The sequence below is a fragment of the Vigna angularis genome, chromosome 3 (assembly GCF_016808095.1).
Source record: "Vigna angularis cultivar LongXiaoDou No.4 chromosome 3, ASM1680809v1, whole genome shotgun sequence".
NCBI classification, from domain to species: domain Eukaryota; kingdom Viridiplantae; phylum Streptophyta; class Magnoliopsida; order Fabales; family Fabaceae; genus Vigna; species Vigna angularis.
The window spans coordinates 15,860,750-15,879,899 of NC_068972.1; the positions used below are offsets into that span (position 1 = coordinate 15,860,750).

Genomic DNA, 19,150 nt, shown 5'->3' on the forward strand with positions numbered 1-19,150 from the left:
TAAATCGAATTGCTTATATGTTACTTTAAATTTTTTTTCTCGGTGAACCTAAAATTAAGAGAAGAATCCCGATAAACCTGATGCAGAAATATTTATGGAAATCCACAATGTTTCATACAAATAGTCCGATTTCTCGGTGTTGTTTGGTTTGTGAATTTTCCTGCATGAAATTAGTTCAGTGAAACTATTTCTTTGCAGAGTTATTTTTTCTATTTAAAATAAATTTAAAGTATGGATTTCAAAAAGTAATAATTTAAAATAATAAAAATAATATTGAGGTACGAAATCCATATATCTAAAGATGATATGAAGGTGAAGATATTGAAAGGAACAATATGATGTAAATAAGAAAAAGATGTGGACAACATGATTAAAGGAATATTGAAATAAAGGTCAAAGAGTTAAAGTGAATAAATAATTATCAAAATTCGAGTCGTATATCAAGAAACGTGGTATTATTAATTGGACAAAATAAAAAAAATTGGACAACAGTGAGTCGAAAAGGTCAAAATCGAAATAAATACAATTCATGTAGTTTTCTTTTAATATTTTGGCTTAATTGTGAAAAATATGAATAAGTTATTCAAATGTAAATGAGATGATAAATTATTGTTATCATTCAAATACTCTGAAAACACTGCGAAAAAGGAGAATAACAAATCTAATAACGACGGTTACAATTTGGATTATTCTTTTCGTTAAATTCTTGTATTAATATATGGTTTACCTTGTTATTTTAGTTTTTGGCACTTTACATTTGCTAGTAGTCATTTTCATCCATCTTTACCTTTCTTATTTTCCTTTCTTATCTCTCCATAAATCATTCAATCTTTATATACAAAATATATGATTAGTGAAAAGAAATGTACAAGTTTTTTTATTGAACCCCACATCAAAAGATAATACAACGAATTAAATATATATATATATATATATATATATATATATATATATATAAAATATAAGTGATTTATACATTAATTACATATTAGTTATGGAATTCAAGAATCAACACACTCTAATTTAGATTGAAAAAAAAGTTTGTTTATTTGAAAAAATATATGTTGAATTAATTTAATTTATTAAAAATAATTGACTGAATAATATCGAATCAAAATCTTTAAGAAATGTTAAAGAATTATACCATAGATAAAATTATGTTAAATTTTTGTTTATTGTCTAGTACAATAATTAGATCTTTAAAAAGAACCATTAGGTTTCTTTAGTTCAAGGGTGGCAAAACGAGCTTTCCATCAACCCATCAAGAAAAATGTGGGTTAGTCCAACATATTGAATCCATCAACTCGTATCAACTTGACTTGTTTGGCTCATTAGTCAGTTGGATCGCATAACGGGTTGGTCGTAACTCGTTTGTGGAATCTCAAAAGAATAGTGAGTACAAAGTGTGCATAGTAAAATTCATGTTTTCTTTAACTAAACGAAAATCCAAAATAAGAAGTGACAAAGTTTCTCGTAAGTAATAATGAAAATCACGAAAAACACAAACAAAGGAAGTAGCTTTGAGGACCCACTATGTTTCTTAAAAGATAGATTTTGTAAGGCTTTGGCTTCATCAAAATGACTTTAAAATAAGTTTCAGAAATATGAACAAATGTTCAAATAAAAACCCTGAAAACAACAACAGGAACAACTAGAACAACTTTTTATGAGACCTAGATGGAACGGTTTGGACCAAAATATAGTAAATTCACTCGAGGTGAATAAAACATAACTCACAACCCCTTACAATTAAGAGTGACATCAACATTAGAGAAGGGCAGAGACTCAAACTACAAAGACTCAATACGATGAGGATCAAGTGGTTGACACTAGTGGATGAGTGTTGATTGTTGTGTAGACGCGCAACAACTCTTGTTATCGCGTTAGTGATCAAGAACCCCCCACTCGTTGAAATCAAAGATTGATTCAAGAAGAAGAATATGAGTTAAAGATGGAGAGGATGAAGAAGGTGGGAAAGAGCTTGTGGTAACCCAATTAATCACATGTCACAATTTTCAAGAAACAAAAAAGAAAGGGTTGGCTCGTCAACCCATCAATGGATGAGACGAGTTACATTTTTTTACTTGTATTGTGTTAATGGATTGACCATCGCTTTTTCAATGGGCCAAGAATGGGTTGGGGCAAAATGAGTCTAGTGGTTGATGTTGGTGGTCGTAGTAGATGAGGGTTGATTGATGTGTAGACATATGACAACTCTTGTTATTGCTGCAGGTGATCGAGACCTACCGCTTGTCGGAGAACTAAAATATGAGCTAAAAATGGAAATGATGAAGAATGTGGGAAATGGCTTATATGAGCTCAATTAATCACGATTAACAATTACCCAATCAAAAAATAAAAGGATTAATTGACTCGTCAGCTTGTCCAAGAATGGGACGAGTTACATTTTCTGACCGTATTATGTTAAAGAGTTCATTTTCAACGGGACTAAAAATGGGTTGAACCAAAACGACTCTAATGATTGACGCTGGTGGTCATGGTAGATGAGGGCTTGTTAATGTGTAGCCGCGTGAGGACTCTTGTTATCATCGCTGGTGATTGAGACCTACCACTTGTCAGAATTGAAGATTTATCAGAGAATAAGAATATGAGGTGAAGGTGGAAATCCTTCAAACAAGGTAGGAAAGGGCTTATGGTAATCCAATTAATCACAGGTCATAATTTTCCAAACAACAAATTTGTTCAAGGATGAGACATGTTACATTTTCTTACTCATGTTGTGTCAATAGACTGACCTAATCCCATTTTTAATAGTAAAAAATGGGTTAGGACAAAATGGGTGTAGTGGTTAACACTCGTGGTCATGGTGGATAAGGGTTGGTTGATGTGTAGATGTTTGACGATTCTTGTTATCATTGTTTGTGATCGAGACCCATGTTTGTTGGAATCGAAGATTAATTGGAGAAGGAGAATATGAGTTGAAGATGGAGAGGATGAAGAAGGTGGAAAAGGGCTTATGAAAGTCAGTTAATCCCAAGTCACAATTTGAAAAAGAGAGAGGATGGAATGGCTCATTAGCTTGTCCAAGTACGAGACATGTTATATTTTTTGACTATCTTGTGCTAACAGACTAACCCGACCCATTTTCAACCGGCCAAAAACGAGTTGGGCCAAAATGGGCATAACAGTTGATGTTGATAGCCATGATGGATGTGTCGACTCTTGTTATTGTTGTTGATGATTGAAACCCACCACTTGTCAGAATTGAAGAGCGAGAAAGGAAAAAATGAGTTAAAGATGAAAAGAATGAAGAAGGTGGAAAAGAGCTTATGAGAGCCTAATTAATCATAGGTCACAATTTTCCAAGAGAAAAAAGATAGCTAATAAGGAAAGATAAATTACATTTTTTTGAACCGTGTTGTACTAATGTGCTAGCTCAATCCATTTTCAGTGGACAAAAAACAGTTTAAGGCAAAAATGGAAGAGCTTCACCCTTTCTCTCTCTCGTACTTGTTTTCTCCTTATTATTACTGGTTACAAAAATGTTAACGTTATATTCACTGAGCATGTACATAAATAAATAGCAAAAATAAATAGAAGTGGATATCTTTTTCAATATCTAAGTTTATTTAATGTGGAATTTTTTTAGGTTGCAGCGTTGTCATGTGTTATTATTATTATTGGTTTAGTAATTCCCCTTTCTTAACATTTTCATAATAATTACAACATATTCATAATATTTTCAACCTGGGTATTCTTCTTTGAAATGGCTTATTCAATTGTAATTGGAATTACTAAAAAATAGCTGATCAAATGTTTTAAGTTTCCCGAGAACAAATATCGAGTAAAATAACAAGAAAAATAACTTACAATTAAAAAATCAACCACTGAAATCCATCATCACGTTTTCCAATAACATTGGTTTTAAAGTATCTATGATTCGGAGTCATGTTGTAGATTTTATTAAGGAGTGAAAATAGTATTTCAGGTAGTATATATTAAATAGAATTGAGTGAACTTAGCAACTGGGGGTGCGCAAAGTCATTGGAAAAGCTTATGGTGTTTCCTTTATCGAATAGTTTGAAATAAAGTTTTTTTTTTGGAGTTTTGAATGAGTTTTGCTTATTATAAATTATTGACGATTGAAAATTGTTTGTATTGAATTGGAATGAATTTGTGATATATTACATTGTTGCAACTGTTCTAATATGCTTTTAATTTAAGCTTAGTGACATATTAAATGGGTATTTTAATCTAAAAAATGTAATTAGTAACACTAGACCAATTTTAAACACTACTTGGGTGTATTTTAGTTTGATAGTTGGTATTTTATTTCTACTTGGAGATACTTAATTTTCATGTGTAATGTTACGAGAGTGCACACGCAGGGATATTTTTGTCAATTTCTTCTATGGAGTTCTACAGTAAGTTGGGGCTGGTAATAGTAAAATAGCCTTCCAGCATTTATTTTGGGTCTATCGGTTCGGCCCACCATTGGTGGTTCCTTCGAGACGGTCCGTTTTTGTTTTGTTCGCATTGTAGTCAACGGTCAATGTCATCGCCGAGTGGAGGCCGCGGAGAAGGCACGGTTGTTTACGCATGAAGATTCTTCCCTCTCTTTGAAGTATTCAATTTCAAAGTGATTCCTATAGACTATACATTTTCTTTAATCTTGAGGCTTAGTTAGGGTTTTCTGTCACTGCCATGGATTTCGAAAGTAGGAGGCTTCATCTGCTAATCTCTGTTCTTGCCATCGTTGCTCTCAGCTTCACAGGTATTTTACTTTATTCATCTCCCTCAATTCAAAATTTTCTATAAAATTAAGATCTGGGGTGCAGGAGGATCCTCCCCAATAACAGATCGCAAATCTCTGCAAATTCGATACAATTAATGTTGAGGTCGGGTAGGATTTTAGGTGAAGAACAATTACGGCTGGTTTTATATTCCGAATGATTGAGAGAATATTTCCATAATTTTATCAGTAGCATGAATTCTAATGCATTCCTTGGACCTGTTGTAATCAATTCTAATGAATTTCCATAACAGAGCAGAACAAAAACAAATAATTTTTTTTTTTTTCGAAAAGAGGTCTGTTCTTCAATTTCATCCTTGATATATTATCTAATAACTACCTCCTCCCGTAAAGGGTTCCTAAACTACAAGAGAAAAGGAAAATTATATAAGTAATCTCAAGTATTAATATTAATAATCTTGCCAATTAATCTCTCTAAAACTGAAAAACCCTTCAAATTGATCTCTAAGCATTTGTAAAATATGCCAACTTGGAAATTAACATGATTGATTGATTTCAATACTTGAAAGATTAAACTTATACATAAGTTATTCCTTTCAGCTGAAAAGTGCAGGGAACTTGTTGGAGAGGATGGGTCATCCCAGAGTGGAAAGTTTACCATCTTAAATTGCTTTGATATGGGTTCTGGAACTGTAGCATGTGCTGTGAAGGAAGGTGTGAAACTCTACTTTTACAATATCAGATCTTCTCATGTTGAAAGAGCAAGGACTGGTGCAATTGAGTCTGCCCTTGTTCATGCTGTTAGTCAGGGCATGTCCCCAACAGATTCAGCAAAACATGCACAGAAAGAAGGTAAGAAGGCAGCGAAATTGGCTTCCCGTCAAGCCAAGCGGATTATAGGTCCCATCATCTCTTCTGGATGGGATTTCTTTGAAGCTATTTACTATGGTGGTACTTTGACAGAAGGTTTCCTTAGGGGCACTGGTACTTTGTTTGGTACTTATGGTGGAGGGTTCCTCGGGGAGCAAAGGCTTGGTAGATTTGGCTATCTTGTTGGAAGTCACATGGGCAGTTGGGTTGGTGGCAGAATAGGACTAATGATTTATGATGTTGTTAATGGACTGCATTTGTTGTTGCAATTTGTTCAGACAGGAGAAATTGTAGTTAGCGAAAAATCTGAACCATCTGAAAGTTCCTTTTTCGGCGGCGAAACTCCTGTTTATGACACCTCTGAAGGCTCCGGATTATATGAATCACCTCCCAGTGATGAATCATATGCGTATGAATCACCTCCCAGTGAAGAATCCTACGCCTATGACACAGATAGAGATTCTGAACTGTGATGTGATGAAAATGTGAAGTTCATATACTGGTATTTGCTCAAATTTTTTCTCAGCTCTGAAGGCTGTTTCCCGTGTTGGCAGATCATCTCCCACCAAGAATCCAATGCCTAAGAATCTACTGAACCTCACAGCTATGAAACATATGAAGATTCTGAACTTGGGTAAAATTGAAGTTCGTATATTGGTACTTGCTCAAATTTTAGGTTGATTATTAGTGTTTTACTTCAATGTCTTTGCTTCAATGTATCAGGGATTGCTAACCTCTGGAGACTCTACTAGTGCTCCACTTCATGTAATTGGCTAATACTGTAGGTCCCAACTTTTATGCTGAATATATCTGTTGCCTTCAATTTTCAAGAAACTCTAAATAGCTGTGCTGGGATTCCATGGAAACAGAAGGAAATCACATAAAAACAGAAATTGGTTGAAATTAAAATGAAAACATTTTCTTTTCATTTTTTTTTCTGTAAGCTTGAACATTGTGATTTTGCAAACTGTCCAAACCAAATCCCTCATTTACTCTTTGAAAAACTCCAGTGGCTTACAACAATCCTATTAAAATATTTGAGAAAAACGAAAATAATTTTATTTAGGGGGAAATATGCTAGCCCTCTTTTACAACTATGGATGGGTTGCAAATAGCATCTGGCTAAGTGAACTGAGGATAAATACAGAAAAATGAATTTTTAACATATAATACTTATTAATTAATAAGTTAGAATATTACACGTTATTTTTATACAGAAATGAGTTTACATTTAATATTTGAAGAAAGAAATTAAGGAGAGAAAAATCCATCCTTGCTGCTTTGAAATTATTTGCAGCATATTGCCACATTTGTTATGGAATTCTCTAAAAGGTTATAATGCATGTAGATCTAAAACCAAAGATCAATACGACCAAATAATATTTTACTATCAGTTAGATTTAGAATTTAATTTCGGTTGTGATAGAATGATTTTAAAAGAAGTATGGAAGAAAAAAAAAACTAATTTGTTGATAATTTAAGTTTGATTTATGCAGTTAAATATCAGATTTTGGATTAATTATGAAACTGATTTGTGTTCTTTCATATATATTTTTTCTTAAGTTTTCCCAAAAATACTTAACAATTTCTTTTGTCTGCACTGCCTGTAATGATTGTGTCCTTAGTTAGATGTAGTTTAGTGACATATATCTGTTATTTAATTTCTGAACATAATTATAATTTTTTTGTAATCTTACAACATTTTCTTTAGCAGAAAAAGAGAGTCTTGAATGCGATATGACAATTGCATGTAGAGTCATTATCACATCAATATGGGTTGGATAAGTTAACAAATATCATTGATATAGATAATGTAATTATATTTGGATATATTACACTCTAATTCTATCAATTCTCTATAATTTAAGTTAGTAAAGATGCACTAATTGCTCAATTTTTTAAATGACAAATAATATTAAAATAAAAAATATTAACTTAGTAATGATTTTGAAATTAAATCAGTAATATTCTGTAATTCATATCTTTGATTGTTCCTAGGAAAAATTATTTATGCAAATGAATTATATTATCCATAAATTTAATTATATATAATCTATAATGTTACAGTTACTTTTTGGCTTTAATTTAAGTATATTGACAGTGTAGTTTCTGAATACTATCATTTAAATAAGCTAAATCGGTTTATTTTTTAAATGTTTATACTATAAGTTGTATCATGATTTCAATATAGTTAACGGATTTCTTATAAAATAATTAAATTTCGTTTGTATAACAGTTATGAACACAATGTTGATTATTATTTTTATTAAAATACAAATTTTCTTAATTTCTACAAATTATTAAGACACTGGTGGAATATTTTTACATGCCACTCATGCTCCTATCAATATACATAAACTAAGTATGAGAGCAGCATTTCAATTTTAAAAATAGTCATCCTTTTGCTTTGTGCCAATATAATTATTAATATTAGTGGAAACACATGAAATTTTTATTAAAGTAATTTTTATTAAAAATAATTTGTATAGTTTTTATTATTAAATTAATTTTTATTAAAAATAATTTGTATAATTTTTATTATTAAATATTTTTATTATAAATAGTTATTTGAATTTAAAAGAATAGTTATTAAAAGGATAAAATAATAAAATAATTAGTAGCTTATAAAATAATTAAATTTAAATTAATGGTTATTGAAAAGGTAAAAATAGAAATATAATTATTTTTGTTTAAAATAATAGATACTTAAAGAATAAAATTGAACAAAATATGTAAAAAAAATTATTTATATAAGTATAGATAACTTTTCAAAAACAAATATATTATACTGATTGTATTGAGACAGACTTGAAATAAAATATCTAATGTTTCATTGAAAAATATATTTTTTAAATAAAAAAGATTTTCAATATTAAAAACATTTTAAAATAGAGGGGATATGTTGCTTAAATAAAAAGAAAAAAATTAAGAAAAAGGAAATATGTATAATTGCAATTAGTTTATCATGGTAACTATCAGTAAATGAACACGAGGAAGGCTAATCAATTGGATTCTTTAAATATATGATTCTTATCTTGATTATGAGTTTATACACATAATCTTTGGTGTCTATCTTATCTTGAAAATTAGTCTTCTGTGAAAATTAGTACTAATTTAATTTCTTAAACATTATGCAAAACAAACAAAAAAGCTTCCCCTAAAATCAAATATTAATGATTTGTTATTTGATTAGTTCTCACCTATACAGACTATATTTAAAAAAAAAAATAGTACAAAAATCAATTATACAAGCTAGCATTGTGATATATCATGCTATTTGTGTAATTTTTCAATGATATATACAATTTTTTTTTACTTTTTTTGGTTTAAAATTGTTATAGCAAGAAAGTTATTTATTAAATATAATATAAAGTGATGTGTTAACATTTATAAATATTTTATAATTATAATTTTCAGTATTTTGTCTCACTTTTTTTATATTTCATACATTTATTTCATTTACCTATACTCTACAAAATATTATAAAAATTTGTATGGTGTTTTCGAGTAGTAATTAGAGATTTTCATTCTTTTAATGTTTGTCATACTTTCATGTATAACATTTAGGGATTAGGGTTCATCATCTAAAATTATATCATCATATAATTTTTAAATGCATTAAAAATGGTGAAGAGATGTTATGCACGAACTAAGTAAAAAATGTGGAAGTTAACACTATTAAGGATGTATAGGCTACTATTCAATATGAAATCATAATTTATACTTTAAGTGTTTAAGTATAGGCTACGATTTATTAAGTAAATCATATATTATACTTATATACCAATAGTGTAAACTATGATTTTATAAGGCTATGTTTTTTTTTTAATTGTAACTTATAATGAAATGTTTGTGCTAAACATTTTTAATAATAAAGAATTGAAGCTAAGTTTTCAATAAATTATATTTGTATTGTTAACATAGGTCTATGGAATTCATTACTAGAAAAATCTTATACCAATAATTAGTAACAAAGGCAAGTTTGCTAACAACTTATTCAACTATTTGTTTTAGCTTAGTGCAACATTACAATGGCTAGGTCTTTTAAAGCTTTAAATAAATAAGATTGTGTGAAATAAGTAACTCACATCTTCGAAATTCCATTTATAATAAAAGCTATTTTTCATTTTATTACAATTTCAAAAAGTTATTTTGTTGGAAAGATAATTATCGTTTTTTAAACCTTTAAAAATGAATTCTCAAAATATGCTGTTGTTAAAAATTAAACAAAAAATAAAAATACAAGTGATATCTGATTTCTTTTCATCAAACAAAGTTGTCTGAATATCATGATCCTTAACAACAAATTAATAATATTTAAGAAAATTGAAGTGACATAACATTCAACATATATAATAAATGAGTCTAAGTCCTAAACATTATCATTACCAACCAACAAAAATTTTGTTAGGATTGATAATCCAATACCTCTCACTAATACTAGGGACTCTATTGGTATAATCACTGAAACAATTGAGGGGACCCCACAAGACTCACCTGAGGTCAGAGGACATGAAGGAAGGCCGCATAGAGCATCACGTTTGTCTCAACATTTTTCTGATTTTGTTGTGACTTGTCCTGGTCCCAGCACAAAGGGAAATTCTGTTATGAGGACATGACGGGGAAGGAATCTTGTTTATTTATGTTTTTAATTTTCCTCCATGTAAAACGGTTATGCCAAAAAGTGCATGTTATATAGCACATTGTTAATGAAAGGGAGAGGCAGACTTTATGCAGAAATTATTTTCCTCTCTGAAAAATTCTCTACTTTTATCTGTATTCCTGCTAAAATTTCTCCTGACAGTACCTTTCATTGGTGCTTTCATTCGGCTTACTCACTCCATGTCGTCTTCTCACGCTGACGAACTCTCTAAAATAAACAAACAGCTCGAACAACTTCTCTTATCCCAAGCAAATTTTGCTAATGCCCTTCATGATATCTCTGCACGCACCACTCTACTTGAATCTAAATCCTCCCAACAATCACCCCACCACACCATCCCACGACCCATCAAATTCGATCTCCCAACCTTTGACGGATCTGACGCATTAGGGTGGATATTCAAGGTGAACCAATTCTTTGAATATCACCAAACACCACTTGAGCAGCGTATACAGGTCTCCTCCTTCTATCTTGAAGGCCCAGTGATAGGTGTAATTTTTACTTGTTTTTGTTCCTTAAATTCTTGTGCTTTTGAATAAGTTTAAGTGTTAATTCTCATGAAAAGTATATAATTGTTGATTTAAATGTAGTTTTGATTGTTTAAGTGTGTTTTGATGCTTTTGATTGCTTATTTCGGAATAGAATAAGGATTGGATACTATCACAGACTTGGAGAGCGTCATTTGCTGAAGCAAGATGGATGGAATAACCAAGCCAGCGAGAACGGACGCTCGTCCAGCGAGTGGACGCTCGTCGCCCAGCGAACGAACGCTCGTCCAGCGAGTGGACGCTCGTCGCCCAGCGAACGAACGTTCGTCGCCCAGCGACGCTCGTCCCGCCAAGAAGCCCAGCAAGTGGACGTTCGCCTAGCGAACGGACGCTCGTCGCCCAGCGAGAATGCTCGTCCAACGAACAGTGGACTTTCGTCCAGCGAGTGCACGCCCGTGACCCAAAAGTAGACGCTCGCCTTGCGAGAGAGCGAACGCTCGCCCAGCGAGAACGCTCGTCCAGCGAGCTTTGGACGTTCGTCCAGCGAAGATGAAAAGTGGACGCTCGCCCATCGATCAATGAACGCTCGCCCAGCGACGGACGCTCGTCCAGCGAGCTTTGGACGTTCGTCCAGCGAAGATGAAAAGTGGACGCTCGCCCAGCGATCAATGGACGCTCGCCCAGCGACGGACGCTCGCCCAACGAGCGTACGTTCGTCGCCCAGCGAAAAATCACTTAAGGTCCTTTCTTTAAAAACGCGATCCAGAGGCAGAAACCAGTCAGTTCTGGAGGGGAGAAGCCAGGGGGAACTGTGCAGCTCGTGTCCATGCTCGTTTTGGGTGCTCCGGAGTGGAATTTCACCACTTTCTACCATCCAATCCATCCTTTATCACTTCTATGATGTATATGTGTAGCTAGAACTCCATTTCACTGGGGTTGAGAGTAATTTTCTGAACTTCTATGTAATTTCACTATTAATGCATGAACTTGTTTGAATTATATGTTCTATCCTTATTATTAATGCTTTTGATAGGAATCTAGACCATTTGAACGGTTAAATCATTGGGAAATGTATGAGACCGCGGACCTAGGGTAGAACTGCTAAAGGATTTCGAGTCCTAGACATAGGAGGGAATTTTTAGTCATCTGTGACATTGTGTTTAAGGCAAATCTGATAATTGAATTAGCTAAGGGATTAGCAATTAATTTTGAATGATTAAGAACTGTCTCTGAGGGATCAGGACTGCATGCGCCTAGAATGTCGATGTTTAATTATGAGGAATTGTGTTAGTAGAAGATTACCAGAGTGATGAACTTGAATTTCAACCCCAGTGAACTTTAAATCATCTGTTTTTACCACTTTAAATTTCATCTGTATGCAAATCTTACTTGTGTTGTAAAATTAATCGCTAAATTAGTAAACTTTAATCATTCTGTGAATCAAAACAATTCTCTTGGGAAAACGATTTCCGGACTTACCGGTTTATTACTTGTACGATTCGGTACACTTGCCGAGGTCCTAACAAGTTTTTGGCGCCGTTGCCGGGGATTTGTTTTTGTTTTCGTTGATTGTTTGTTGTTTATTTGGTTTAGTTGATTTTAGCTTTCTTTTTGTTTAAGTGTTATTGTGTTCTTATTTGAACTTTTGTGCATATTTGTTATTATTCTGTAGAGATTGTGTCTTTCTGGATTGTTTCTTTTTAGTTTGTGTTTTGTATGAGAAGCAGAGAACAGGTTGAAAATCTACTTTTTGATCCGGAAATTGAAAGAACTGCTCGAAGGAACAACAGTAGAAGAAGGAGACAAAGTAGAGAATCCAGAGAATCCTCTGCTATTTCTGAAGAAATTCTGGACTTTTCATCTGGTCAAGACAAAGAAGAAATGGAAGATAATCGCACTGGAGAAGGTTCTGGGCAAGGAAGACGTATTGCAATTTAACAGTATTGCAAGACCAGTGGTGAATGCTGCTAACATGGAGATGAAGCCAGCTCTTATTCATCTGGTTCAGAACAATCAGTTTCATGGATTATCCCACGAGAATCCATACACTCACTTGGCTTCTTTCATGGAGATCTGTAATACAGTGAGGATTCATCAGGTTCCAGATGAAGCGATTCGACTCAGCTTATTTCCATTCTCATTGGCTGGTAATGCAAAAATGTGGCTGAATTCCTTTCCAGAGAATAGTTTGACAGTCTGGGATGATGTAGTTGCAAAATTTCTGAATAAGTTCTTCCCTTAGTCCAAAATCAATAAGGGAAAGCAGGAGATCTCGTCTTTTCAACAGGATGCTGATGAAACTCTAGGTCAAGCATGGGATAGATTCAAAGGCCTATTGAGAAAAACCCCTACTCATGGATTTGATGAGCCTACAATGTTAAATCTGTTTCTTGGAGGGCTGAAATCCCAAACAAAGTTAATGTTAGATGCATCAGCTGGAGGTAGTATCAGATGGAAGATGCCTGAAGAAGCACATGAACTGATTGAAAACATGGCTGCAAATGATAATGAAGTTCAGAGTGAAAGAGCTCAATTTCAACAAAAAGGTGTTCTTCAGCTTCAATCTCAAGATGCTTTACTAGCTCAGAACAAGATTATGACTCAGCAACTTGAGACATTAATGAAGAAGTTATCTCAGCTACCTAAAGAACTGCAGAATGTTTCTCAAACTCAACATCAGATGGTTCAAAGTTGTGAATTATGCGGAGGAAATCATAATAATGGTCAATGTGTAGTGCAAAGAATGTCTCATGAAGAAGTACATTATATGGGAAATCAAGGTCTTCAGACAAACTATGATCAACGTCAAAGTTTTAATCAAGGATGGAGACCTCATCCGAGTATGGGACAAGCTGTTCCTTTCAACAGGCCACCTCCACAGAACTTTCAGCAACAACCTTCTCTGACAGAAAGAACTTCAAAACTGGAAAAAACTCTTCAGCAGTTTATGCAGGTATCAATTTCCAACCATAAAAGTACAGAAGCCTCACTTAGGAATTTGGAGATTCAGGTGGGTCAATTAGCTAAAAAGTTGGAAGAAAAACCAGAGAAAGACTTTGGGGCAAACACTGAAGTAAATCCAAAGGAAGAATGCAATCTTATTACTACAAGGTCAGAAAGAATTCTGAAAGAAAGAGAGTTTGAGAAAAAAATGAGTGAAGAAAAAGATGAGATGAGTAAAGAGGGAGATGAAGAAGAAGAGAAAGAGGATAGAGAAAGTGAAAAAGCGAGAGAGGGAGAGAAAAAGAAAGAATAGATGTATGAGAAGCCTCTTCCATATCCAAAGGTTCTATCTAGAAACGAGAAGGAAAAACAGTTCAGGAGTTTCATTGATATTTTCAAGAAGTTGGAAATCAAGATGCCCTTCTCAGAAGCACTGAAACAAATACCTGCTTATTCGAAATTCATGAAAGATGTGCTCACGAAGAAGAAAAAGTATATTGAGGAAGAAACTATAGAAGTACAGGGTCAGTGCAGTGCTATCATTCAGAAGTTGCTTCCACCAAAGTTTAAAGATCCAGGTAGTTTTACAATTCCATGTACCATTGGTAAACTAGCGGTTGGAAAGGCTCTAATTGATCTGGGAGCCAGCATAAATCTGATGCCCCTTTCTATGTTTGAGAAAATTGGGGATCTGGAGATGAAATCTACACGCATGACTCTACAATTAGCAGATCGATCAATCAAGTATCCTTATGGAGTCGTAGAGGATGTGCTCATAAAGGTAGACAAATTGATATTCCCTGCAGATTTTGTCATCATGGAAATGGAGGAAGACAAAGAAGTACCTCTCATCCTGGGACGACCATTCATGAAGACAACAAAAGTCGTCATTAATATGGATGATGGAACGCTGAAACTGAAAGACAAAGATGAGGAGGTAATTTTTAATGCATTTGATGATGTGCAGCAGTGTAATGAAGAAAAGGCAATTCCTGAAGCTGCAAATGAAATCATGTGTGTAAGTGATAAATCAGATGACCACCAGTTGTTGATGCAAAGCAAGGAGCCCAGATTAGGAGAGTCAATTATACTGAAAGATAAGTTGTGGGTTTTCAAAAGCAAAACCAAAGACGAAAGATTTGAAGTTGAAGCTCCTTACTCCAGGGTAACCAGAAAGATATCTAGAAAACAGTGGAAGGGTTGTTGGTGGAACAGAGGAAAGAAGCTCACCAAAATCAAAAATCCACCATGAGCTTAACAGGTGTCGAGCTAAAGACGTTAAAAAAGCGCTTACTGGGAGGCAACCCAGCTTTCTAACTCTATCTAATTATGTTTTCAGTTCTTTTGGTTGTGTGGATTGAATCTGAATCTGTTGGTTGTGTGGATTGAATTATTTTTCTGCAATGATTTGATTGTGAATTGTGTGTTTGAAGTTTGAATTTGAATTTGGAATTCGGTCCATGATAGCTGTCATGATTGTGAGATTGTTATTGCAAAATCTGAGTTTTAGAACTTGTGTTATGATTATATTTGATTCGTCTTGAATCTGATTGATTGTGACCCAGAAGTTGAATATCTGAGTGTACTGAGACAACTTTGAAAGCAAGTGAGAAGTTGTTATTGCTATGAATTTGGTTTTTGCATAATTCTTATTATTACAGTTGCATTCTGGTTTAGAAATGAGAAAGGCAGTTGTTGTTGTTGAAATTAACTACTTGGCCAGATGACTACCTATATGTGAATATTCATCCATTGTTATCCTGTTTGAGCCTTATATATATTTGTTGTGAACCCTGAGCTTCTTACAGAACAATCTACCTTATCCAACACTCTAGGAGAAGAGAACAAGAAACATATTTGTCAAGATGAAAGGTAGAAATTAAGTTTGGGGGAAATCCTAATCAGTTGAGTCTTAAACTGATGAAAAACAATCTAAAAAAAAAAAAATCCAAGTTAGAGAAAAATTTCAGAAAATGTGTTATGTGATGAATGAAGAGGAAGTTGATAAATAAGTTTCAATGTTGTTATGTTCTTGTTCTCCTCTTCTTTAGTGTTGTTTTGTTTCCCTGTAAAACCATGTTTTTTCTAGCCAAGCCAAGTTATAACCTGAGAAAGTCCTTTTGATTTAAATCAGAATGTGTGAATTGTTTATGAGATGACTTGCAAAAGTTGATGAAGTAGTTGATGACAATATGAGTGTGAATTAGAGTGTAAACACTTGCAGGTTGAGGTAAACACTGATTGAGCATTTTTGTTTTTATTCTTTTTCTGGTTCTCTTATCATTTTGGATTCAAGAACTTGTCAATATATAAGTTATAACATTTGATCTGAATATTTGGAGATGTAGGTACAATCCTTACTTTTGTGACAGAGATTATGTGATGGAATACTAACTACTTTGTTGGGTTCGTTTTTCTTTTGTTTTTGTTTATTTTCATGAGGACACGAAAATATATAAGTTTGGGGGAGTTTGATGGGTGTAATTTTTACTTGTTTTTGTTCCTTAAATTCTTGTGCTTTTGAATAAGTTTAAGTGTTAATTCTCATGTAAAGTATATAATTGTTGATTTAAATGTAGTTTTGATTGTTTAAGTGTGTTTTGATGCTTTTGATTGCTTATTTCGGAATAGAATAAGGATTGAATACTATCACAGACTTGGAGAGCGTCATTTGCTGAAGCAAGATGGATGGAATAACCAAGCCAGCGAGAACGGACGTTCGCCCAGCGAACGGACGCTCGTCCAGCGAGTGGACGCTCGTCCCGCCAAGAAGCCCAGCAAGTGGACGTTCGCCCAGCGAACGGACGCTCGTCGCCCAGCGAGAACGCTCGTCCAGCGAACAGTGGACGTTCGTCCAGCGAGTGCACGCCCGTGACCCAAAAGTAGACGCTCGCCTTGCGAGAGAGCGAACGCTCGCCCAGCGAGAACGCTCGTCCAACGAGCTTTGGACGTTCGTCTAGCGAAGATGAAAAGTGGACGCTCGCCCAGCGATCAATGAACGCTCGCCCAGCGACGGACGCTCGTCCAACGAGCTTTGAACGTTCGTCCAACGAAGATGAAAAGTGGACGCTCGCCCAACGACAGACGCTCGCCCAGCGATAGACGCTCGCCCAGCGAGCGTACGTTCGTCGCCCAGCGAAAAATCACTTAAGGTCCTTTCTTTAAAAACGCGATCCAGAGGCAGAAACCAGACAGTTCTGGAGGGGAGAAGCCAGGGGGAACTCTGCAGCTCGTGTCCATGCTCGTTTTGGGTGCTCCGGAGTGGAATTTCACCACTTTCTACCATCCAATCCATCCTTTATCACTTCTATGATGTATATGTGTAGCTAGAACTCCATTTCACTGGGGTTGAGAGTAATTTTCTGAACTTCTATGTAATTTCACTATTAATGCATGAACTTGTTTGAATTATATGTTTTATCCTTATTATTAATGCTGTTGATGGGAATCTGAGCCATTTGAACGGTTAAATCATTGGGAAATGTATGAGACCGCGGACCTAGGGTAGAACTGCTAAAGGATTTCGAGTCCTAGACATAGGAGGGAATTTTTAGTCATATGTGACATTGTGTTTAAGGCAAATCTGATAATTGAATTAGCTAAGGGATTAGCAATTTAGTTTGAATGATTAAGAACTGTCTCTGAGGGATCAGGACTGCATGCGCCTAGAATGTCGATGTTTAATTATGAGGAATTGTGTTAGTAGAAGATTACCAGAGTGATGAACTTGAATTTCAACCCCAGTGAACTTTAAATCATCTGTTTTTACCACTTTAAATTTCATCTGTATGCAAATCTTACTTGTGTTGTAAAATTAATCGCTAAATTAGTAAACTTTAATCATTCTGTGAATCAAAACAAATCTCTTGGGAAAACGATTTCCGGACTTACCGGTTTATTACTTGTACGATTCGGTACACTTGCCGAGGTCCTAACACCCAGCCTTGGCATGGTTCCAGTGGATGTTTAACAATGGTCTCCTCACTTCGTGAGAGGCTTTTCTGCGCACATCGGAACTGTGATTTGCACCATCCAAGTATGAAGACCCCATAGCTGCCATATGTAAGCTTTCACAAACCCAGGGACTCCATGAATATCTCTCTGAGTTTGAGACTCTTACCAATCGTATCTCCAATTTTCCTCCTTCTTTTTATCTTAGTTGTTTTATTTCGAGACTGAAACCACATATTTGTCGTGAGGTCACAACCCTTCAACCGAAAGACCTTCCCCAAGCCATTGCTTTAGCCAAACTTCAAGATGACAAATCCAAACCCACACCAAGTACACCCACCAGATTCTTCCGCCCTCCACCCACGTCACCCACCTCATCTACGCTGCCCAGACCCCAACCGCTTCCACCTCTTCTCCCTACACCACCCACAAAAATACCCATTCGGAGACTCACTGAAGCTGAAATGCAGGCTCGGAAGGACAAAAACCTCTGTTTCAATTGCGATGAACGATATACTAGAGGTCATCGTTGCAAACCCCAGTTCCTCTTATTTACTTGTTTCGACATTGATGACCCACAGGCGGACGTAACCATTGATGAGTCCGTTCCTGAGACACACGAACCAGAGCCAGAACTCATTAGCCTTCATGCGTTCTTCGGCCAGTGGAGACCGCGCACTTTTCAGGTCATAGGGTCCATAAATGGGTACAGTGTTCAAATCTTGGTAGATAGTGAGGCTACCCACAATTTTATTCAAAGCCGAGTGGCCCAATTTTTACAATTGTCTAGAGAAACGATCCCAAGCCCATTACTAGTAATGGTTGGAAATGGCGATTTCTTACCTTGTTTGACTTTTTGTCCCAACGTTATCCTTCACTTAGCCCAGTACCAGTTCCCCATTGATCTCTATCCTTTAGACCTATCAGGCACATATGTTGTATGGGGGGTACACTGGCTACAATTGATTAGCCCTTTCCATATGGACTACAACGGGCCATTCATGCGTTTTATGTGGAACAATTCCTTAGTGGAGTTACAAGGCAACCAGGACTCAAATCCCATACCTATCTCAGCCCATCAACTCAAAAGATTGCAAATCACCAATACAGTAGAGGCTCTATTCCAACTTTCCCTACAACCTCTCCCCCAACACTGTTACCCTACCCCCATGACACTACCTCTGATCCCGAACCAATTCTTACACAACCACTATTTCCCAATGCCTCTGAACCTCAATTACAAGATCTTATTTCTAAATATCCCTCACTATTCACCATTCCTACAGCTCCCCCTCCTTCACGCCCCACTGACCATTCTATTAACCTCACCCCAAATTCATCCCCCATCTCTGTTCGCCCATATCGATACCCTCACTTTTAGAAACATGAAATCGAATCTCAGGTTCAAAAGGTGCTGGATTCTGATTTTATTATGCCCAGTAATAGTCATTTCTCTTCCCTAGTCCTCCTGGTTAAAAAGAAGGATGACACTTGGCGTTTCTGCATGGATTATAGGACATT

General features: G+C 35.1%; 1 protein-coding gene and 1 non-coding gene across 2 annotated transcripts; one reads left to right on the forward strand and one right to left on the reverse strand.

Moving 5' to 3' along the window:
* The first annotated feature begins 4,416 nt into the window (after window positions 1-4,416).
* Window positions 4,417-6,418, forward strand: LOC108324989 (uncharacterized). Its single transcript, XM_017557960.2, has 2 exons — window positions 4,417-4,735; window positions 5,315-6,418. Exons 1-2 carry the CDS (start codon window positions 4,666-4,668, stop codon window positions 6,055-6,057), a joined length of 813 nt encoding a protein of 270 aa, XP_017413449.1. The 5' UTR covers window positions 4,417-4,665; the 3' UTR covers window positions 6,058-6,418.
* A 6,575-nt stretch (window positions 6,419-12,993) lies between these two features.
* LOC128196058 (small nucleolar RNA R71) lies at window positions 12,994-13,096 on the reverse strand. The gene has a single exon (XR_008248158.1). It is a non-coding gene; the product is annotated as a small nucleolar RNA R71 (small nucleolar RNA).
* Window positions 13,097-19,150: the final 6,054 nt, after the last annotated feature.

What these genes read in the sequence shown, in the direction of transcription:
- LOC108324989 (XM_017557960.2), top strand. Translation starts at nt 4,666, where the DNA reads ATGGATTTCGAAAGTAGGAGGCTTCATCTGCTAATCTCTGTTCTTGCC. An exon ending in CGTTGCTCTCAGCTTCACAG is followed by an intron (nt 4,736 to 5,314) that starts GTATTTTACTTT and finishes TATTCCTTTCAG; the next exon opens with CTGAAAAGTGCAGGGAACTT.